Source organism: Xiphophorus couchianus, chromosome 12 (genome assembly GCF_001444195.1).
Source record: "Xiphophorus couchianus chromosome 12, X_couchianus-1.0, whole genome shotgun sequence".
Taxonomy (NCBI): Eukaryota; Metazoa; Chordata; class Actinopteri; order Cyprinodontiformes; family Poeciliidae; genus Xiphophorus; species Xiphophorus couchianus.
In genome coordinates, this window is record NC_040239.1 from 10,068,065 (window position 1) to 10,088,585 (window position 20,521).

Below are 20,521 nucleotides of genomic sequence, written 5' to 3' on the forward strand. Positions count from 1 at the left end.
GAATCTAAGATGAACCAAGAACTTCTTTATTTAAAACATTTTACATATAAGGAGCAGCTGATGACAGGTTCTTCGTAATGCTCTCCTGCAGCTAAGAAATGTAAAATTATAAAATGCAATTAAAACAAAGAAAGCTGCTTCTAACTCAGAGTGACTATTTTAGTTAACAGAACAAAGGCTTTTTCTGACAACTATACAGAACGAGGTCAGATTTTTTTCAACAGAACAAAGCGGAGACGAGGCCTTGAGTCATTCTGCGCACTTAACATTAATTGTAGAGGTACTGCGAGATGAAGCGCTGCAGCTTCTCCCGGTTCTCTGACAACTGGAACAAAGGACTAACACCGAGGAAGATGGCTCCCGTCTGACGCGTCTGCAGAAGGACCTGAATTAAAAAAACAATGAAGGTAAAAATAAAAACGTTAGAGGAAACTCCAGCTGCAGCCTCTGATTCATCACTGCTTTTAATCCTGGACAGGGTTAAAATACAATCTTTACCTAAAAAACATAGAAAAACTGTTAGGGCCATACTAATGGAAAAAAAGAACATTATGTGAATAACCTTATTCTCATATTTTTATTTGTAATAAAAATATGAGAAATTTATAAGAAAGTTGCAACACTATGAGAATAAATACGACTTTTAGTATGATCAGAATATTACAAGAATAAAGTCATAGTATTAAAAGAATAAAGTTGAAATAATATGATAATATAGTCATGTTTTGAAAACAGTCATTGTATTACGAGAATAAGGTTGAGATAAGAAGATTGCATTACGACAAACTTAGACTTAGACTTAGACTGACTTTATTGTCATTTTGCATGCACAGGGTGAATACAGAACGAAATTTCGTTGCATATGGCTCAGGACAATGTTTTTGAGCTTTCAATGTTGTGAGGTTACTCCAGAATAAAATAAAATACAGTATAAAATATGGATATAAATATAAATATAGAATATAAAGTGCAGTAATGACAGTAAAATAGAAGTTATTTAGCTCTGTACATGTGCAAGGTATAAAGTGGAGACCAGATTTTAAGTGCAGTCCAGTTAAGAGTTCAGCAGTCTGATGGCAAGTGGGAAAAAACTGTTTCGGAACCTGGTGGTCCTGCACCGGATGCTGCGGAACCTCTTTCCAGAGGGCAGCAGGGAGAACAGTCCATGGCGGGGGTGTGAGGGGTCACTGATGATGTTTCGGCCTCGGGACACGCAGCGCTGGGATGAAATGTCCTGAATGGAGGGAAGGGGGGCCCCGATGATCCTCTCTGCTGTCCGCACCACTCTCCTCACGTTCTTCCAGTCGGAGGCGCTGCAGCTTCCACACCACACAGAGAGGCAGCTGGTCAGAATGCTCTCTATGGTGCTTCTGTAGAACGTCTTGAGGATGGGCGGGGGCAGGTGTGCTCTTCTCATCCTCCGCAGGAAATACAAACGTTTCTGTGCCCTCTTGGCCAGAGACGGACAAAATTGAAATAAAGAGAATAAGGCACACTTAAAAGAATAAACTCAATATAATGATGAATAAAGTGTAAATAAAATATAGTCACCCTTCAAGAATAAAGTCAATAGCAGAAATAAAGTGTAAAAAATACGAGAATAAAGTTGTAATATGAGAATAAAGTTATACTACTACAATAATAAAGTCAATATTACAAGAATAAAGTCATATTTTGAAAATAACATTTTTATATTACAAGAATAAAGTCTAAATAAAAGAATAAAGTCATATTTCACAAATAAAATTATTATGAGAATAAAGTTGAAATAATGAGAATAAGGTCATATAACCAATGAAGCTGTAATTTACGACTTTATTCTCATATTATTTCAACTTCATTCTGGTATGTATGACTTTATTCTCCCATTTTTATTTTATTTTCTTAGATTGGCCTTAATCCTCATAAAAAGCCAAGGAGAGATGGTGGATAAAAACACAACAATAACTGAGCAAACTCTGAAATCATGAGGCCAAAGAAGAGACAAAAGTCAGGCCGTCCTTTTTGTTCTTTAAGCACCAGAAGCGTTTCTTCTTCTATGGTTTGACTCGCAGTTCTTCAATGCACCATCTGTCTGACTTCAGGGACGAGTCGAGACAAGGCTGACTGATAACCTCAATAATAAACTGAATAATTGCCTCCAGGGATCTTTGCAGATATATGGGTCAATGATGCTCTATTTTTAAAGAAGGAGCTTCCGAAGTTACAGTCGAGACACCGATTCAGAGAATAATAAAGATTTATAACTCCACACTTTCTTCTAAAACCGATTAGCGTTTTCCTCATGTAGGTTTAGTGTCGAATTTGATGCACTTTAGCCAGTCTGCCCCTCTGATTCCTCATCATTTGGAGCCGTTTTCAAAATATCAGCAGACGGAGACGCCAGATGCTCGTATTCTCATCAGCTAAAGAAAAAACAAATTAAAAAAACATTCTCTACCCTCCATCTTGGACTGGATGGAAAACAACTTTTATTGCCTTTGAAAGCTGCAGAGTGATAATCCCTCACAACAAACATGCAGAGTTTATCTGTTCTGATCAAAGTTTGAGTTTAATCCTCGCTCCGCCGCCTGTGTGAGTTTTTCACATCAACACAACCCACAGGAAAAATGTCGCCAGAGGAGTACCTTAAAAATAACTCTTTACTTGTTTAACCTCAGTCAAGTACGCAGACTGTTTCCCTCGGTAAAATCAACAACGATTCTTAGCAAAATAAACACCTTCATAGCTGCAGCACCAGACTCAGATGTCTTTATTTAGAGAAGATATTTTTAAATTATATCGCAAAAACCAAAACTGCCATGTAGAGTGAGGTGAAAAAGCATTATAGACTTCTTTCTGTTTTTGCCAAACTTAAATGTTTTAGATAATCAAATACAATTTAAAGGTAATCTGAGTAAATACAAAATGTACGTTTTTTAATTATGACAATATTGACAATTTTAATGGACTTTTAATACAAGTTTTAATGCAAGTTTGCATTAAAAGTGTCATTATTTACAGTCGAAAACATTCATAACAGGTATTTTGTCACGTTCGTGACAGTGTCATGTCAGTCTTTTGCACACCCGTCAAATAAAGTGTTACCAAACCGATAGAACACAGCGAGTTTTATCAGATATTTTACAATTTAAACAAAAAACATGACCCTCACTCTTCATGTTTTATATTTAAGTAATTTGCAAAGCACTAATTTTGATTTTCTTCTTAAAATTAGACACTAATATCACTAATATTTAGGTTTCCTAAGGACTATCACATTCAAAACTGATGACTAAAGGTGAGCTAGTTCATGTTTGATCTCAGAGTATCCAAGTGGTGAATTAACGGATATTCCTATTATGTAAAATTCACTTTTTGCACATTTTTATCCTTCCATCTGTATCTCAACTGCTTCTTAAAGCAGCACAATTGCTAAAAACAAAAAACAAAACACCCAGCAGTTTTTTGGCAATAAATTAATGTTTTTGGTGTCTGTAATATGAGCAACCCAAGCTAAGCTCCAGAACATTTGGTCAGCTGGTTTTGCCGCTGTTTGTACTGTATATGGCTGCTTAAAAAGAAAAGTGTTTTGTTTTTGACTTACCGTCCAGAAACCACTTCTTATTGGTTGTACAGGAGGCTCTGTTTTTGCTTTTCCAAGATGTATGATTGTATAATTGTGCATCTGTTTGGAACTATTTTCATGTGTGAGTGTAAATGTTGAGTTGGGGGGTCGTGGCCAGAAGCAGGTTATTTGGATTTAAAGTGACAAGAGGCCCTAGAACAGCTCATTCTGGAAGGAAATCTCATTATCTAAAACTGTTCATTACATTTTTTGTGCTAAAAATGTAATGAACATATTTTGTATTAACTGTAGACTCATTCTAACCTGTTCAAGGAAGCATAATGTCTCACCTTTAGTATGTAAATAAACATGGTGTAGTTGTGTCTTTCAATAGGAGTGATGATTTTATTGTGGAGAAAAAAAAATCTGATGTTGTATAATATTTGTGTCATGTCACTCATCCCGTTACGTACTTTCCTCAAACTTTTAAAAACCGTACAAACCCAGAACACAGAAACTCAACAAGAAAGTGACAAAATTAGATTCCCTACATTTCTCCAAACCTTGAAAGCACCACAACAAAATTTAAGCATTTCAAGGATTTCTGCACCGATATATGAACCCAGTCTGAACCAATGGACGGTTGAATTGCACCTGAAGCCTCAGCGCTGAGCGGAGCTGTAATTCTCAGCCGACAGATTTACACACACACACAGAGAGAGAGAGAGATGGAGGCTGTCACTCACCCCGAGGTCTATTAGTGTTCTAACTGCAGTGTGTGCCGCCTCCTCTGAGCAGCTTTCTGTGAGATACAGCACAAAGGCACACATGAATCAAAAAAACAGCCACATATCCAATATAGAGAATGAGGTCGGGATAACAGAACAAAGCCTCTACCAGTGGGACTGTAATTTTTATACTACGTATTATTGAGGGCTGCCATTTGGGTAGATTCTCGCTGCCTTGTGTGTTATTTCTGAAATGCGAGAGTGTGGAGAGTGAGTGGGGGGGCTGCGGTGGCTTTCCTCTTTGGCCTCTGCAGATTTGTTAGGACTCAGTGAATCAGTGGGAAAAACGAGGTGACAGGCTTTTAAAGTTATGACACAAAGACACAGAGGATCTCAGTGTGGGTGTGTGTCGGGTCAGGCTCACCATAGTGCTGTTTCTTCTGATTTGCCGTTTCACAGAGATGGGAGTGTATCTGAGATAGAAATTCGGCTTCTGCAGCAGGAAAGACGAGAAAATAGAGGTATTACTCTGCCAAAGTGAAGGCCTGACACTTCCTACAGATGGTGGATGTTCTCTTTATGCTTCAGCAACGTGCTACCGTATAGTAAATTTGTAGCTGGTCACTGCAGAAAAAAACATTTGAAAGATGAGCATCAATATTAATTTCATTCCTGCAGCAACTCCGATACTTTGATTAAAAATTTAACCTCAAGTCCAACATGTTTCCTTTTTATCCAAGTCATTTAAAGCTGTGATAACTCATGGAACCTGCCACAGGGAACTTGAGTAAATCCAGAGTTTTGTACCAAGCAGAGGCAAGTCCATCACGTCCAGAGCGTTGGTGGTCCAGCACAGCGCCCTCAAATGTCCAGCTAGCATTCTGCAGAGGAAGAAGAGCATTTCTGGGAACTGCTTCGGCTGACTTATCTAGGAAAGTAAGGACAAAGAAAATTAATTAGTTTTTATTCAACAAGGAAGTCCAAGACTACTGTCCAGACTTATTTTACCATTTAATTAGGGCAGTACTGTGTATTTTCTGGGCACAAAGTACCATTTTAAAGCACAATTAGTAACAATGCTGCCTTCAGTTGTAAAAATGCTACATCATATCAAATATGGCTGAAAAGAAATATGACTTAGTAATTTAATGCCTTGAAACTGAGCCTCTGTCTCTTTAAAAACTCACACTCCTTGTGAAATTTTGCATTCAGGAAATAGATCTCTGCATCTATATCTATAGACAGATGTAGATATAGATAGAGCTATCAATATCTATATGAATCTATAGAGAAAGAAACTGAGATAGATCTCTATCTCCACCTCTGTAGAGACCGGTAGAAATAGATAAATATACATAGAGAGAGATAGATATAGACAGATATAGAGATAGATATAGAGCTATACAGATCTAAACAGAGAGCTAGAGCGCAATAGATGGACAAAGATATAATATCTTAAAAACTGAAAACTGGCTAAATTTGCATTTACCAAACATTAATACACAACAATGCCTCTTAACACACAAATAACTAAACAATATGACGGTCCAATACAACTGGGACATCTGACGTGCTTTAGGTTGTTGGCGGGAGACATTGGGATAAAATGGACGCCTCCCTGGTCTGGTTTTCCAGGCCCGTCCCACTGGGAGAAGACCCAGAGGAAGACCCAGGACGCGCTGGCCTGGGAACGGCCTGGGATTCCCCTGGAGGAGCCGGACCAACCGGCCGGGACAAGGACGCCTGGGTCAGTTAGGCTGCTGACCCCGCGACCCGACTCTGGATTAAGTGAAAGATAATGGATGGATATTTTTGAATACCTTAAGATTACATAAATTACGATTCATCTGCATTTTTCTCACTTCTCCAACTTTTTTAATTGTGAAAATTCTCCATTAGCTTCTTGATATCAGAAACTTAGGATTTATATCCGTTTTGGGCAAAAAGGACAATGAAAATCAATCAAACCAAATCAATAAGTCAGAGTTCTTGGTCAACATTATAGTTGTTTAATTTAGTTTCCCACCAAAATTTGAAATGCTCCAACCAAAACTCAAATTTCTCCAGGTTAAATGTTACTTCCTTGTGTTTTTTGGCCCCAGTAACTTGTTTCTCCTTTGTGTTGCAGCGGTTTGAACATGCAGGGCTGGTTCACAGGGTTTCTCTGAACACTTGACGTTAAGATGCGTCTGCTATTTGAACTCAGGGAAGCATTGATGTGGGCTAATCTGCAGCAGAGGGAACACTTGGTCTGCCTCTCCTGGGGCAGCTTGAGAGGCAGTTTCATCATCATGTTTGATGGTTTGTGTGACTCCAGTTGAAAAAAAAAAGAAAAACTTTCCTGAAATTTACCAGACTCACTGACTTTCATGTTGTGAAATGACAAAGACCTGTCATTTATGTGAAAGAAAACTATTGCTGATGGACTTGTTGAACGTTAAATCTCAGAGAAGACCCCCTGAAGGTTATTAAGAGATTCACAATAAAGTCTGCAACTACTGCACTGCAAAAACACAAAATATCACCAAGTATTTTTGTCTAGTGTAGTGTTTGTTTTTAGTGTAAATATCTTAGTACACTTAAAGTAAGACAAAACTAACAAGTCACTCTTTAGCAAGACATTGCAGTTTGTTTAAAGTAAATATTTCCTTAATATTGATAAAAATGTATTAGTTCCAACAAGACATTTTTCTATATTATTCATCAATGAGAGTTGAGGAAGGAAGTTGATAAAAAGAAAGAACTAATAGAAATGTCTTTTTGTCGGGTACTGACTTCAACTTCTGTAGTGAAGTCTGGATGTTTAGTCAGAACCAGGAGTGGTTGGATTCTGCAGTGGTGCGTTCAGATTTTTCATAGTTATAAAGTTCAGCCATTTTTTACATCCAGATTTACAGCATTTGGCTTTTATTATGACACATGACTCACATCAATGTCATAAAAGTTGGTTAAAATGCAAGATGAGGCTGCAGATGTTTTGAAAATAATTGGATATGTATCCAAATTAGAACCACAGATGGTTCCTGACCCAAATCACCCTCTTTATCGCCACTACGGGTTGTCGCCTTCTGCTTGTAGATACAAAAAGATATAAACGTTCATTTATCCTCATTGATAATTTCAGATAAGCCCAAACAAACTGTGGTGGTACATTATTGTACTGTATACTATTTTGTATCAGTGACGTCAAGGGAGGCAGACACCTGTAGTCCTGATAAGTAGAAATTAAGGCCATGAGAAGTAAAATACAAAGATCATCAATCTGAACACGCAACTTTTCCGTACATATTTATTCTTATTGGTAATTTCAAGATTTTTATGGTCAAGGTTGCCTTTTGAAATACATGAAAGGAAATCGGGGCGAGGCAGTGCTGCGTCTCACCTCTGGGGGCGCTGCGTCTCACAAGTAAATGAAGCAGGCATTTGGCGCATGTCCATTGCTGTCTGTCTTTATATTGCCAATGTACTTGTTTAATTACATATTTTCTATACGTTAATGAATGTGTGTGACACATTTAGTGTTTCTGATTGGCCATAAATGTGCAGCAAAAATGCGTCAGGTGAGGCGGAAAGTACCATGCCTCACTGATAGAGGGCAGCGCTGAGCCCCAGAGACACGACGAGCAACAAATTCTCTTCTTCTACGAATTGAAAAAACTGAAAACAGTCAGGGGAAAAAATACAGACGAAACCGAACCGCTCAAGGCCAATCTCTCTTTAATTTAACTTTTTCACATTTTTTCATATGATTTCTTTCAGTCATTTCCCTGTATTAAATGTAATTTCACTGATTATATTATTTTAATATCTTTGTATGCATAGATGAAAGGGGTTGTTACAAATTTCAGGTGTAAATGTCGTGTCAATAACCCTATTAGAGCTGTGTTAATGAGGAAGAAAGCTAATGTCTCCAATACTTAATAGATTAGTAGATTAAAGTGACAGTAATTCTGAGGCAAAACAGCTCTTAAAGAATCTAAACAAACTAGACGTTGCAATAAAAAATATCAGATTGGTTCAGCTGAAAAAGGAGTGAGAATGTATTTAATAAACTGGGAATGTTGCCTTCAGCCGTGCAAACAAGGGCAGACAGGCAGCGATAATGTTTAAAACAGCTGAATACTTAGTCCAAATAAAAGCAACATACAAAACCGAAAAACAGCAACAACTACAACAACCATCGGTCAATTACAGGTAATTACGAGGATGAATCAGTTTAACGGTTGAAAATTAGCATAAAACAGCAGCACAGAAATGCATAATGAATAATTTATCCAGCAGTGTGTTATTGCATTATATTTTCTCGCTGCTAAATGCTCAATGCTGATCAATATATTCTGATCTTGAAAAAATATTTTCTTTTTAACAAAGCCCCTTGGCTTGCAGGACCGAGACACGACATAAATAAATAATCTAAAAAACACAAATAAAACTAGAACTGCAAGCAGTTATAATGGGTTCCACGCCCGACCCTGCAGATCCCCCGTCACCACACGTTTACTGTCGGCCTTGATATAAAAAAAGCTTAAGTGCCTTTGGAAGACAAACATGTTGGCAGAAAAATAAATCTTTTAGAAATCTGGGAGTAAAACTCTCATAACAGCAGATTTTGTTCAGCAAATCCAGTTGAGTTACTGCCCAGCTGCTGAGAATGACCACCTGAAGTGAATTTATGCAGCCAAATCGAGTCCGGGCTGAGGAGGAGGAACAGGAGGGAATGTTTTCTGTTGCTTGTTAGGGAGGCGTTTTGTTGCAGTCATTCAGGTCTGAGGAGGAGAGAAAACGCTGGATGGACGGAGTTAAAACATGGTGTTTGAAAAGAGAACTGCTGCTTGTTCAGAGGACAAAGATGAAGTCAGTCGTGTAGTGGTGTGGGTGGTTCTGGTTTTACTGAACAACTGCAGTGAACCACTGACTCGCTTGTGGCAGGACAAAACCCAAAGGTTGATTTTTTAATTCTTTTTCAATCGCTGAAAACAATGTTCATCCTACATGCATACTAGGAAGTAATACCTGTTATCGATTGCAGTTTTCTGGCTGATTGTTAATTACCAATATTTAAAAAGCTTCACCTGCCAATTCCAATTTTGGCCAATTTTCTGCCGAGATTGTTATACAACAATGATTGATTTTTAATATTTTTTATGATTAAAGACATATTCTGGATGTCCCATCTGTTGGAAGTCATTTTAATGTTCGACACACAAAGCAGGAGCTTCTTAAAGAGACAGACGCCCAATTTCAAGGTGTCGAATTGCGAAGTCAAATGTTTTTTAAGTCATGTTTGATATACAAAGCATTTTTATAACTGAAGGTAATATAGTTACTTCATTATGCTATAAAATGGAACTAATCAGAGTCTTCAGTTTGCTGGTAAATGTGTTGAAGACCATAAATCCGACTAAAGGGAAAATTTATTTTAACTGAAGCGGATGAGTTGTGATTGCTCACAGTTATGGGTCGTTCAGCAGGTCAGCTGCTTGTTCTCAGATTCTCTGGTAAAAGTCTACTTAAAGGTGATCTTAATTACCAGCCACTGCCTGGGATGGCACCGAGACTCATGATGGGTCTTGTTTTGTCCGCAGCAGAGACAAAAATTCAACTTCAGAGTAAAAACTTCTGTTTGACTCAAGTTTAGATTTAGACAAACACTGAATGTAGCTACAAAAGGTACAAAATGTTTCTGGATTTTCACTCCATAGAGGGGCGACAGGAACACGGTTGTGTGTGAGAATAGGTGAGTGGGAGGAAAATTGTAAAGCGCTTTGGATAAAAGCCCAATGTAACTGCGGTCCATTTATTGGTCCGTATTCCAGAATGGTCCGATATGAACAAAACAATCCTGGAGCCAACCTGTCCCATCACTGGTTATCTGTTAGAGAAGAGAGGCTGCAGTATGCAGCGAGTCGGTGACCTGCGTTTTTCATTTGTAGGTTAAGTTCATTACTCAACTCACAGTTTTACCCATCTGTTGTAGAAATACAAGCAGCAAGCTGAAAAAAGAAGTATACATCCAGACCCCGACATTTTACTCTTCATATGATGTTTATTACATTTAATGAAGCAATCGGCGTGAATATATATTTCTGTTTTTTAATTGACTAAATGACAGCAATGGAATTCAATACTTCAGTCTATTAAATGCTTGTCTTTAAATGTAAGACTTTATTAAAAAATGCCTCTGCAACTAGGGAAGAAAATCCCAGAGTAAAAGAATATTTATAAGCACATGACACATATAATATCAGAATAATTTTTATATTGCTGCATCTCTAATAGTTTCTCTTCTGTAGCTTAGAAAATTAACCAACAATAATAACAGTTCTGCTTTTTAAGTCAACTTGGACAAAAATGAGACAAAAATATATTAATCTGATACTGATTCATACTAATGAGTACCATGAATATAAGCTGCACTCACTAACTTTAATAAGAAAAACAATGCACATATACAAGCCAAACTTGTCTATAAGCCACAATTGTTCAAGTTGTATCAGAGATATTTACGCCGAAATGTTTATTTTTATAAACTTTGAATAAAATCCATACTGGAAAAATACAAAAACTGCAGGAAGAGGTCACACTAGATTTTTTTTTATTGTCCATCAATTTGACTGAGATGATAAAAAAAAAACATCATAATATATATTTACCTGAAAAAACATAAGACACACAAAGCAGGAGCTTCTTAAAGAGACAGACGCCCAATTTCAAGGTGTCGAATTGCGAAGTCAAATGTTTTTTAAGTCATGTTTGATATACAAAGCATTTTTATAACTGAAGGTAATATAGTTACTTCATTACGCTATAAAATGGAACTAAATGTCTTGATGCCATCTACAAACCTCCTGATTAAACTGGTTTTCAATCAAGTTTTCACATTATAGAGATTCTTTCTAAATAACTTGTATGTTGCAACACAATAATGTAATTCATAATAGATAATTTTTTGTCAAATTAGTTTATTTTAATGGTAATGTTACACAGAAACAACTTATTAAAATGAGAGATTAAATGATAAAAAAAAAAAAACAAAGCTTAGTTGAGTGACGATCCCTAAATGTGTCCATCTTTAAGTTAATCATGTCTTCTTTCATGATTCTTAAACAACCCAAAGTCACTTTGAAATATTTAAACTCCTGCTGTTTGGTCCCTGTGGAAGAACCTCGGCTGATTTAGAGTTGGATTGAAATATCGAATGCAACAGGAAGTACGTCTAAACACCACACTCTGCTAATTCACATTCAAGATATGTGAGATGTGATGTGTAGAAGCTTTTTGTAATGGAGATTTAGATACTTCAAAGTTCTTTTCATGTCACCATTCTGTGTTTCTGCATGCACAAGTTTACTGCGGTCTCCCAGTGAGTGCTCTGGATGAGCAGAAAACCTTTGTCCCATTTTCAAACCTCATGCTACTCTGAATCATATGACAAATCCAAAGGCGACCCATGAAGCTTTTCTTTACCTTGTATGAGCGCAAGTCCTGGTCCTCGCAGTCAGAGTCGCTGTGATATGGGTCATCGGTGGCGGTCCAGTTCAGAGTGCCTTCCCTCTTCCAGAAATCACAGATGTGAACGTCTCGGTGAATCTGCATGAGACAAACCGAAGAGCAAACAGTAACACTTTAGTTGAAGGAGTGTGCATAAGACTGACATGATACTGTCATAAACATGACATGTTTTGACATATTTATGACACTCTTAATGCAAAGTGGACACTTTTAAAGAACTTTCAGTTAAACTTTACATTAAATATTTGGCAATATTTACCAAATGATGCAAATCTGGCACTTTTAATAGACTTTTAATGCAACTTTTAGTGCAACGTTGCATTAAAAGTGTCATTATTTACCAAATGGCACTTTCTGAAAACAGTCGTAAACATTCATAAAGACTCCTTTATGGTCATAACAGGTGTTGTGTCATGTTTATGACATTCTTATGCCCATCCTTTCAAATAAAGTGTCACCAGTGAGGGTATTAACTAGTAGGTAACAAGCCGAGTTCATCACTAGATTGCAGCTTTAATAATAACTTATTTCAAGAAAAGTGTTCTGAGTGCCTTGGACTTCTTATAAATCTTCTAACAAGGGAGTGAAACACAAAAGCCGTGCAGTACATGTATGTGAAAAGAGTTAATTAACACTGTTGGGTGTCCGAATACGTGTGACCTTTAAAAATAAAGATATGCAAAATAAAGAAATTAACAAAAGTCTTTTAATAGACACTGCACTGTCTAAAAGGTTTTGCATTTTTATACTACTTTGGTAGTTTTTGCTTTTAGAGAAACCATCTAGATTTCACAGAGATCATACGCATTCTGAATGTAAAAATTAATCTTCAGATTAAGACATTTCTCACATGACACTGGAGGATCATAAAGCTGCGCTGGTCTGTGTGCAGCTGCAGGCTACGCCGCTGCTGCCTTGTGTCACTATTTCACACTTATTCAACGATCCCATCTTACCCTTCATCACTGCTCTGAGTTCTAACGTCTTCAGGGATGGACAAAGGAATAAAACTTACAAGCAACTCAAAGTCAAGACAAAAAACAGGAAATAAATGGAGAGAATGCTCGAGTAGAATGATGTGGAATATGTTTCATGAGGGGTGAAAACAGAGAGAAATATCCGATAGATGGATGTCTGTACGGAGTAAATGAACTGAACATCTCCTTCCTTTTCCTGTCACACTGTTGCTGTCTCATCTTCCACCTCAGTCATACAATGCAGATAAAAAATATTCATTCCCTGTAGATGCTTTAATCTTTTTGTTAATTTTACAAATCAACCATGATCATAAAAAATTGCTTTCGTCACTTTAGGAGTGCCACAAAAAAAAGCCTTTAAGTGAAAACTAATTTATAACAAATATAAAATATAAAACACACGATTGAAACAAACCCACTGTCATCTGACTGATAAAGCGGGAAGCACTGTGAGAGTCATGTTCTCTGATTTCTCCAATGATTTTAATTATTGCATAAATCACCAAATTCAACTTTGTAAGCTTGAAATGTAAAAGTTCATGATTTTGAAAAATATTTAACTTTTGCAGGTTTGATTCAAACGTTAACCGTAGCTGGTTGGTAAAATGATAATTCTTCATTGCAGTAACTAAGCTACATACTACCTTGGTTTTAACTAAACATCCATTACAGTTTTTTTAAAGTGAAATTTGCTTTAAACTCTCCTCACCAGTTAAACTCTCCTCATTCGTCTTTTTACTCACATTTGCGACTCTGCGTTGCTGAACGCAGTATAAGGCTGTGAAATGCACTGCTGTGAACCTGGAGGCTTTTAGGTCAAAATACATACAGCAGTTAGCCTGCATTATGCAATGTGTTAAACTTTTTAGATTCACATTAATAACCGTAATGTTGACACAATTCATGTTGATTTAAATTCCAGGAGACGCAGGTGGAGTCCTCAACCATCGTCTGGATCGCTAAGACGCACTTAAAATCTTTTAATTTTATCAAAAAACAACCTTATAATCCGGAGAGCCTTATATGTTGTTCTGGAGTAAAACAGCGCTCTGTGGTTAATTAATCTGGATCAATTGTGGTTGTAGTTGAGCTATTTTGTGTGGTACACGGCTCTCTGTCAAAACGTTCCAGTTACATTACGGCTACCGTAGTCAGAGTAAGACGTACTGTGCTTTAGCTGTTTTGTTTAGCCTCTCTTAAAGCACCTTTAAATATGAAAAAAGATAAAAATAGACCATTCATTAAACAGTGAGGAAATACAGTAACTTCCTGACCAACAGAACACAGTACAAGACACTGAAGGTCTGTTTCTGATCAGGGTGTCTGGAGCTGTAGATCACCACAGGAGGCTTTACAAACCAAAGTCTGTAAAGCCTTTGGTTTTACAGACTGTTTCTGTGACCTGCAGAAACACTCAAATGACCAGATAGATGGACAGGATACTGAGTACTGAGGACGTGTACATTCTGTGTCATCTTCAGTGAAACAGAACAAAAGCAAGTTTCATGGGAAACACGGATAAGTTTGCATAAATGAAGACGTTAAGGAGAACAAATACCCCAGTGTTCAGTGAGACAACAGACCAGGCAGGAGATAAAACAGCAAAGCTGCCAACAAGGAGAGACTGAGCAGATTGTACTGTTTCTGCTGCAAGACGGAGATAATCTTCCGTCGGTTGTTTCAGGAAAAAAAATCTGATCTTTTCTTTGGCAGTAGCAGCATCAAACGCAATGACAACAAAACCAAATGATCTGATAAAGGAGGTTGGATCCGGCCTGGAGTTGATTGTGCAAAGAAAGTTATTTCAGAAAATATAAATTTTCTTTGAAACAGCAACTCTGTAACAGAGTCTTAAGTCAGAGACTTTCTGGTGTGCTGCAGCACAGCCTGCTACAGGAGATCCTTCTACTGACAGTAGTGATGATTTGAAAATGCTTAATGAAAAAGAGCTACTTTCAATGTTCAATCAGATTGAAAGGCGAGAAAGAACCCAACTGTAACCTTTCTAATTTGTTTTCATAAAATAAAATAATTTTGCTAATCCTAACTTAACCTAAAAAATTTTTTATTTAATATTGGACAGAAAACACAAATATTCAAGGAAAATATCAGGTTTCAATTTGATTTACAGAGATATTCTCAATGAAATGACTGTTTTAAATGATTTAGACTTAAAGGAAATAACTTTCAAAACTCTTTAGCGGTTCTTACTTCCTCCATGATCAGGATGCCACAGCGGACCAGACTGTCAACAGCATCCAGAGCAAAACTCTGAGCCGACTGACAAGGCTGCAGAGAGCAAGAGAGAGAAAATGGCTTAGCTTGGTGGTGAAGCAGTCAAAAGTAAAAACAACTTCAGACTATCACCGTTCTAAGAAATACAGCCGGAGACAGCTGACAGAAGGCATAAGGTTTGGAGTAGAGATGTAGCGAAGATCACACAGGGAGAACGAGAGGCAGCTGGAAGGAGGCTGAGAGCTGGGGGAGATATTTCTTGGTGAAAAATGGAGTGAGAAACAAAGCTACAAGCAAAGGAGACAAGAAAGAGCAGCTGCTGAAATGAAAGGTGGGCTCACAGAAAGGAAAAATATTAGTGGCTCAGATTCGGAGCCCTTGAAGTCAGCCTGATGAAGCGTGCGCATTCAGAGAAATACACACACCCACACAATCCAAAACCTCTCTCTGGCTGAGATAGAGGCAGCAGAGCAGGATGAATGGCTGTTCAGCTCCATTAAACATCCATTGAATGAGACACACTGGGTGTGGATTTGTGTGATATGAATACAAACTCACTGGCATGATGCCCGGAGGCAGGAGATGGCAAAGCTGCAAGGCTTTCTCCGTCAGCTCCGACTGACCGAGCACCACATCAAACTCCATGTCACCTTTGACCTCCTCTCCCTCCACGCCGTCGCTCCTCACTCGGCTGCTGACGCCGCTGAAGACCACCTCGCACAGCATGGCCGACACCGCGCACGCTAGGACCGAAAACATCCGAGTGATTGCCGAGACACGTAGAGGAAAACAAGCGTTTGGCAGCAGAACACATGAAGATGTTAGAGTTTGGCTGAAATATTTGGGATGGATGGATTTATATAATCTATTTAAAGGTGACATATTAATGCTCCCTTGGACAGGTTAGGGTAGGTTTATGCTATACAAAATACATTTATTAAACTTTTTTACACAAAATAATTCTCAGTGAGATTTTCTGGTCAGTTCTGTCTATTTTGAGCCGTTTTAAATCCAAATAAGCTTCTGCTGGCCCCCAACTTAACATTTACACTCAACATAATTTTATATGAAATCAAGAATATTATGGGCAACTGTGGTCATCCTCTTATGAGTCATAGTCTTCAGTCAGAAACTTCTTCAAATATGCTGTAATACAGACTGCTACAGGAAATCCTTCCTACATCTACAACTCTTCGAAGAATCTTGAATGAATGCAAGTTACAACATTTAGCTCCTCTTTGGGATCAATAAAGTATTTCTGAATTAAATTTAATTGAAAATGGCTGAAAACAGATTCACAATTAGAAAATAATGCATCTTTGAAAAGCATTAGCAGAGCCTCCTGCACAACCAAGTAGCAAGTTGTTTCTGGAGGGTAAGTAAACAACAAAACACTTGGCTTTTCCAGCAACCATTGTACAATAAATACAGCGGTAAAACCAGCTGACCAAAAATGCTAGAGTGCCGCTTTGGTTGCTAGGTGACACGCAGAGCTTCGCCGAAGTTGCTAGATGAGAGGCAGTGCCTGTTGATTCGTGATGTTGCATTCAGGTTTTTGAAATGTCTAATTTTTCAGACACCAAAAAACAGCTGGGCGTTTGTTTTGTAAGTGCTTAGGCAGTTTTTAAAACCCAAATCAAAGTGCAAAATTGTGCAAAATGTGAATTTTGTATAATATGTCACCTTTAAGCTTCAGTCCTTTATATTATTTTTCCTTTGTGAGTTGCTAGAAGAAACCTCCACACACTGTTTTTGTTCCTGAACAAAAGCAGCCTTCACATTTCACAAAGCAAATTTTAAAAATATTCAATACCATTCCGCTTTTTAGGTTGAAAGACTTTTTGTTATGTCTTGTTTTTTCATTCATGTCTTTTAAAATCCCTGCAATGTCATATCAATAAGTAGTCACTTTATTGTTGTCACTGGAAGTTGCCACCCATCTGTGAATGTTTTACACAAAACCACACTGACCAGCTGCTCCATTTCGCCCCCAGAATCATTTATGCAGGAATAATGAATCATATTATGAAACATTATTCTCCAGCAGTGCCAAACCAGAGCGACAGCAGGTATTTCTTCACCTCAGCATTCCTGTCAGCATGAAAATAAGAAGTAGCCGACAGATAGCTTTGGGGCTAAACGATGACTTTATACTGGCTTGCTGCTGCTCGATGATTATCATGCATTACTGATGCATATTCTGCTGCGCGCCAAACTCTTCAGCCAGAGAGGAGCGCGCAGATTTAATAAAACATTGCCATGCATTATTTAAAAATCAGCAAGTAAACCTTCAGCTCTGGGGAGCTGAACAGCATGGCTTTACATGTCAACACAAGTATGCTCAGCAGTGATGACCATCTGACTTTTTTATGCGGCCCACAGTGATGCCTGTGGTGAGCTGTTAAATATACAGGCGCTGCAGTGAGACTCCAGCTGTGGCTTCAATTATTTCTACAGTTGCTGAAAAGTGAGTTAGAGTCAGAGGGAAAAGTGTAGCAGCCTTCTTTCAGCCAGCTGACCTGCAATAAGCAGCAACCGGTGGGGTTATCACTATACAACCAAAGAAAACCTGAAGGAAAAAAAAAGTGCTTTACATAAAATACCTGTAGTTTTAAAAACAGTTTCTAAACCAGTCAAGTATCTTGATATCAGTGGTCCTCCTTTGTTTTGTTTGTTTTACATGTCCATCCACTAGGGGGCACTGTGCTGCCAGAAGCGTCGGTTTTGAGGTTTATACTCTTCTTCATGTTATACGTCTTTGGGTGACGAGCATGGTGGAATAAAGTTTAGCAGATAAAACAAGGAGGAGTTAATTTTACTGATTAACAACTGGCTCATGCCAAACCTGGATGCATTCCAGAATATATTTAGGCAGAACTCAACCTGGATCTGTACAAAAAAACAATATTCAAAATCCCCTGGAACACAAATATGTTGGAAAGTTTTAGATATTCAACTTTCCTGAGGTGTAAAAGTTGTTCCCACGACTTCAGCAACATTTTCTCTGATAAAATCTGTTAGATTATTTGTAAGAATGCTGGTCTGAAAGTTTTAAACTTAAATTCTGCAAAGTATGAAGCACATCAAACTTTTTTTAAGCAGACAGTAACCAGATTCATTCTTAAAACTAAAACAGCAAAGGAGTTTATCTTTTTATCCCCTTTTATACCTTTGTTTTAAAGCATAAAACTGTTGTGGATAAAAAAAACTAAGTATTCAAGTCTTTGCCAACTAGCTGTATTAGATAAATAATTGATAAGTAAATTAACAACAGTATAGTCTATGGATTATATTACATATAAAAGCTAAATAGTCTTGAAAAAAACTAACTATAAAAAGCATTTTGCCTTAGCAACAATGAAACATGAACGAGGCAGTTAGGACTAATCTGAAGTCGTCTCTATAAAAAAATAAATGAGGAAAATGTATTCCAGCGGGACTGCGACCGGAAGAGGCTGTTTGCTTGCTGTAGTTTTGTATAATGGCTGGGTCCTCTGCTGCAGCGTGATGCCTCTTTATGACTCTGCATAATTTTATCTATGAGCTCTGAAGATAATTACACGTCGCGCACTTCCTGAGCTCCACACAAAGCAGTCAGAAAAACGGCAACTCGGAGAACCAAATTAAGAAAGACTATCGAGTAAAATGGCGAGTGGAAAAAATTTAAACGGCACAAATCAGGTGCCTGGACGTAAACGACTGAATGTGTTTTATTTATTGAAATTATTTTTTGGAAAATATATTTTATATGTTTAGAGTTGCTTTTGTACCATAATAAGTGAAACAGTCACCAACATTTTAATGTGGAAAATGTAATGGTTTTTCAATTGCTGATGTTTTTGTTTTTATGATGTAAAGTACTTTGAACTGCCTTGTTGCTTAAATGTGCTAAACAAATAAACTCGATTTATTGATTGATATATGGCTACTTCTACATGTCATTATCCAGTTTTGTTTTAACTGTTTTTTTCTGTAGTTTTCTGCTAATTTACCTCATTTGCTTTTGCCTCTCCTCTTTAAATTTCTCTCCTCATATTGTTAGAAAGTCGAGAAGATAGACCGGGTCTGGGACGGTTTGAACTTCCTTCCCTCTCTGCTCTTTGGTTCTTTCTCAACCCTTCTGGGATTTGGGCCGTAGTTCAGGAACTAATTTAGCTTTAAAGAAGCTAATCAGTTGCTGAAAGTTGAAAAAGAAATTGAACCTGAGGTGATTATACTATGAAAGACATTTATTATTTACAAGTTTGGCTCTTTTTCTAGTGATAGTTTATGAAAAGAAGCAAAATACTGAACTTTTAAATGTCATGTTTGTCGCTGTTCAGGTTCCTTGGAAACCGGATCAAACTGATCCAATCTGCCTCATTTAAAGCTAAATCGTTCTGCTGCTCTGTCTGATCCCAACAACAAATCTGAGAAGCACAATCTGGTCCAAATCAAAAATTTTAATGTATCTGAGTAAAAGAAAATACTCCTTCAATAGACTTAAACAGTTGGTAATAAATATTTAGTCCCTGCTCTGCTAAATCAGCGGGTACAAAAAGCCCAGCCCCATGTGGCACCAAATCTCTCTGGTCTTGGCTCACTTTGTTCTGCTTCTCTGTACAATTCAGAATTTTCACCAATTCCTCATTTTCTGTCAGTGAATCTGCGCCCACTCTTCCTCCTGGAAAAGGACTGGGGCTTTTATTTTGGTCGATGGAAGGATTTTTTTTATTTAACATTTTGCTGGAGATTAAGAGTGAACTTCGATGATGCAGAGGAGAAAATAAAAAGCTTGTTGTGGAAGAGGACCTGCATGACCAAAGTCTAAGAAGCTAATTGCCAAGCTGACCAGAGGCTGGGGATTAGAGCGGCTAGCGCTGATCTGCAGGAAATAGCTGCATCCCTTTCACCTGCTAACATTTGTCCTCCAATAATGGAGGATGGATCAATAATTGATAAAGGATCAATTATAGCGGCACCACGTGCACTTGGAAGAAAGAGATTCTTGATTTTTAGTTTTTGACTGTCTCCATAGCAACATCTCTGCATCCCAATGGAATAAAGAATCACGTACAAGTAGAAAAGGAAAGTTTGTTTGTACAGCAAATTTCAGCAACAAGGGAAATCAAAATGATGAAAACACAAAAAAGTTAATTGCAATGGAAGGTAAAGAAAAGTTGAACTACTAACAAAAAATTATGTTTCAGTTAATTTTAATAAAAAGGCAACTCTAATCAAATGGGTTTTTAGCATCTGCATGATGCTTCTTTTTGTTTGGTTCTAGTTCTGAGGTTGAAGAGAATGGAAGATTGATACAACAGCAGCAGATCTTTATTGAATTGTGGTTCTAAGCCACTCAGTGATTTATAAACTAACAACAGTATTTTAAAGTCTATTCTTTGAGCTAACGGGAGCCAGTGTAGGGTCTTTAGAATTGGGTTTATGTGCTCCATCTTCCTGGTTTTAGTGAGAACATAAGCAGCAGAGTTCTGGATCAGCTGCAGCTGGAGGATTGATTTGTTAGGCAGACCTGTGAACAC

The 20,521-nt window shown here is 37.6% G+C and overlaps 1 protein-coding gene and 1 long non-coding RNA gene across 4 annotated transcripts in view; one reads left to right on the plus strand and one right to left on the minus strand.

The window, feature by feature from the left end:
- Nucleotides 1-20,521, minus strand: part of gpat2 (glycerol-3-phosphate acyltransferase 2, mitochondrial) — a 145,299-nt gene that overhangs the window by 1,658 nt on the left and 123,120 nt on the right. Inside the window, exons 18-24 of one of the 3 annotated variants that reach the window (XM_028033987.1) lie at nucleotides 15,558-15,742; nucleotides 14,976-15,053; nucleotides 11,743-11,865; nucleotides 5,083-5,203; nucleotides 4,700-4,768; nucleotides 4,294-4,349; nucleotides 268-385 (exon numbers count right to left, since the gene is read on the minus strand). In XM_028033987.1, the coding sequence (XP_027889788.1) occupies nucleotides 269-385; nucleotides 4,294-4,349; nucleotides 4,700-4,768; nucleotides 5,083-5,203; nucleotides 11,743-11,865; nucleotides 14,976-15,053; nucleotides 15,558-15,742 (749 nt within the window). In that variant the 3' untranslated portion in view covers nucleotide 268. Of the gene's footprint in view, nucleotides 1-10; nucleotides 386-4,293; nucleotides 4,350-4,699; nucleotides 4,769-5,082; nucleotides 5,204-11,742; nucleotides 11,866-14,975; nucleotides 15,054-15,557; nucleotides 15,743-20,521 lie in introns of those variants that run through there. The other 2 variants (XM_028033986.1, XM_028033988.1) reach the window with 2 other exon arrangements.
- Nucleotides 7,931-17,753, plus strand: LOC114154674 (uncharacterized). The gene is made up of 3 exons (XR_003597595.1): nucleotides 7,931-7,941; nucleotides 8,105-8,109; nucleotides 17,652-17,753. It is a non-coding gene; the product is annotated as an uncharacterized LOC114154674 (long non-coding RNA).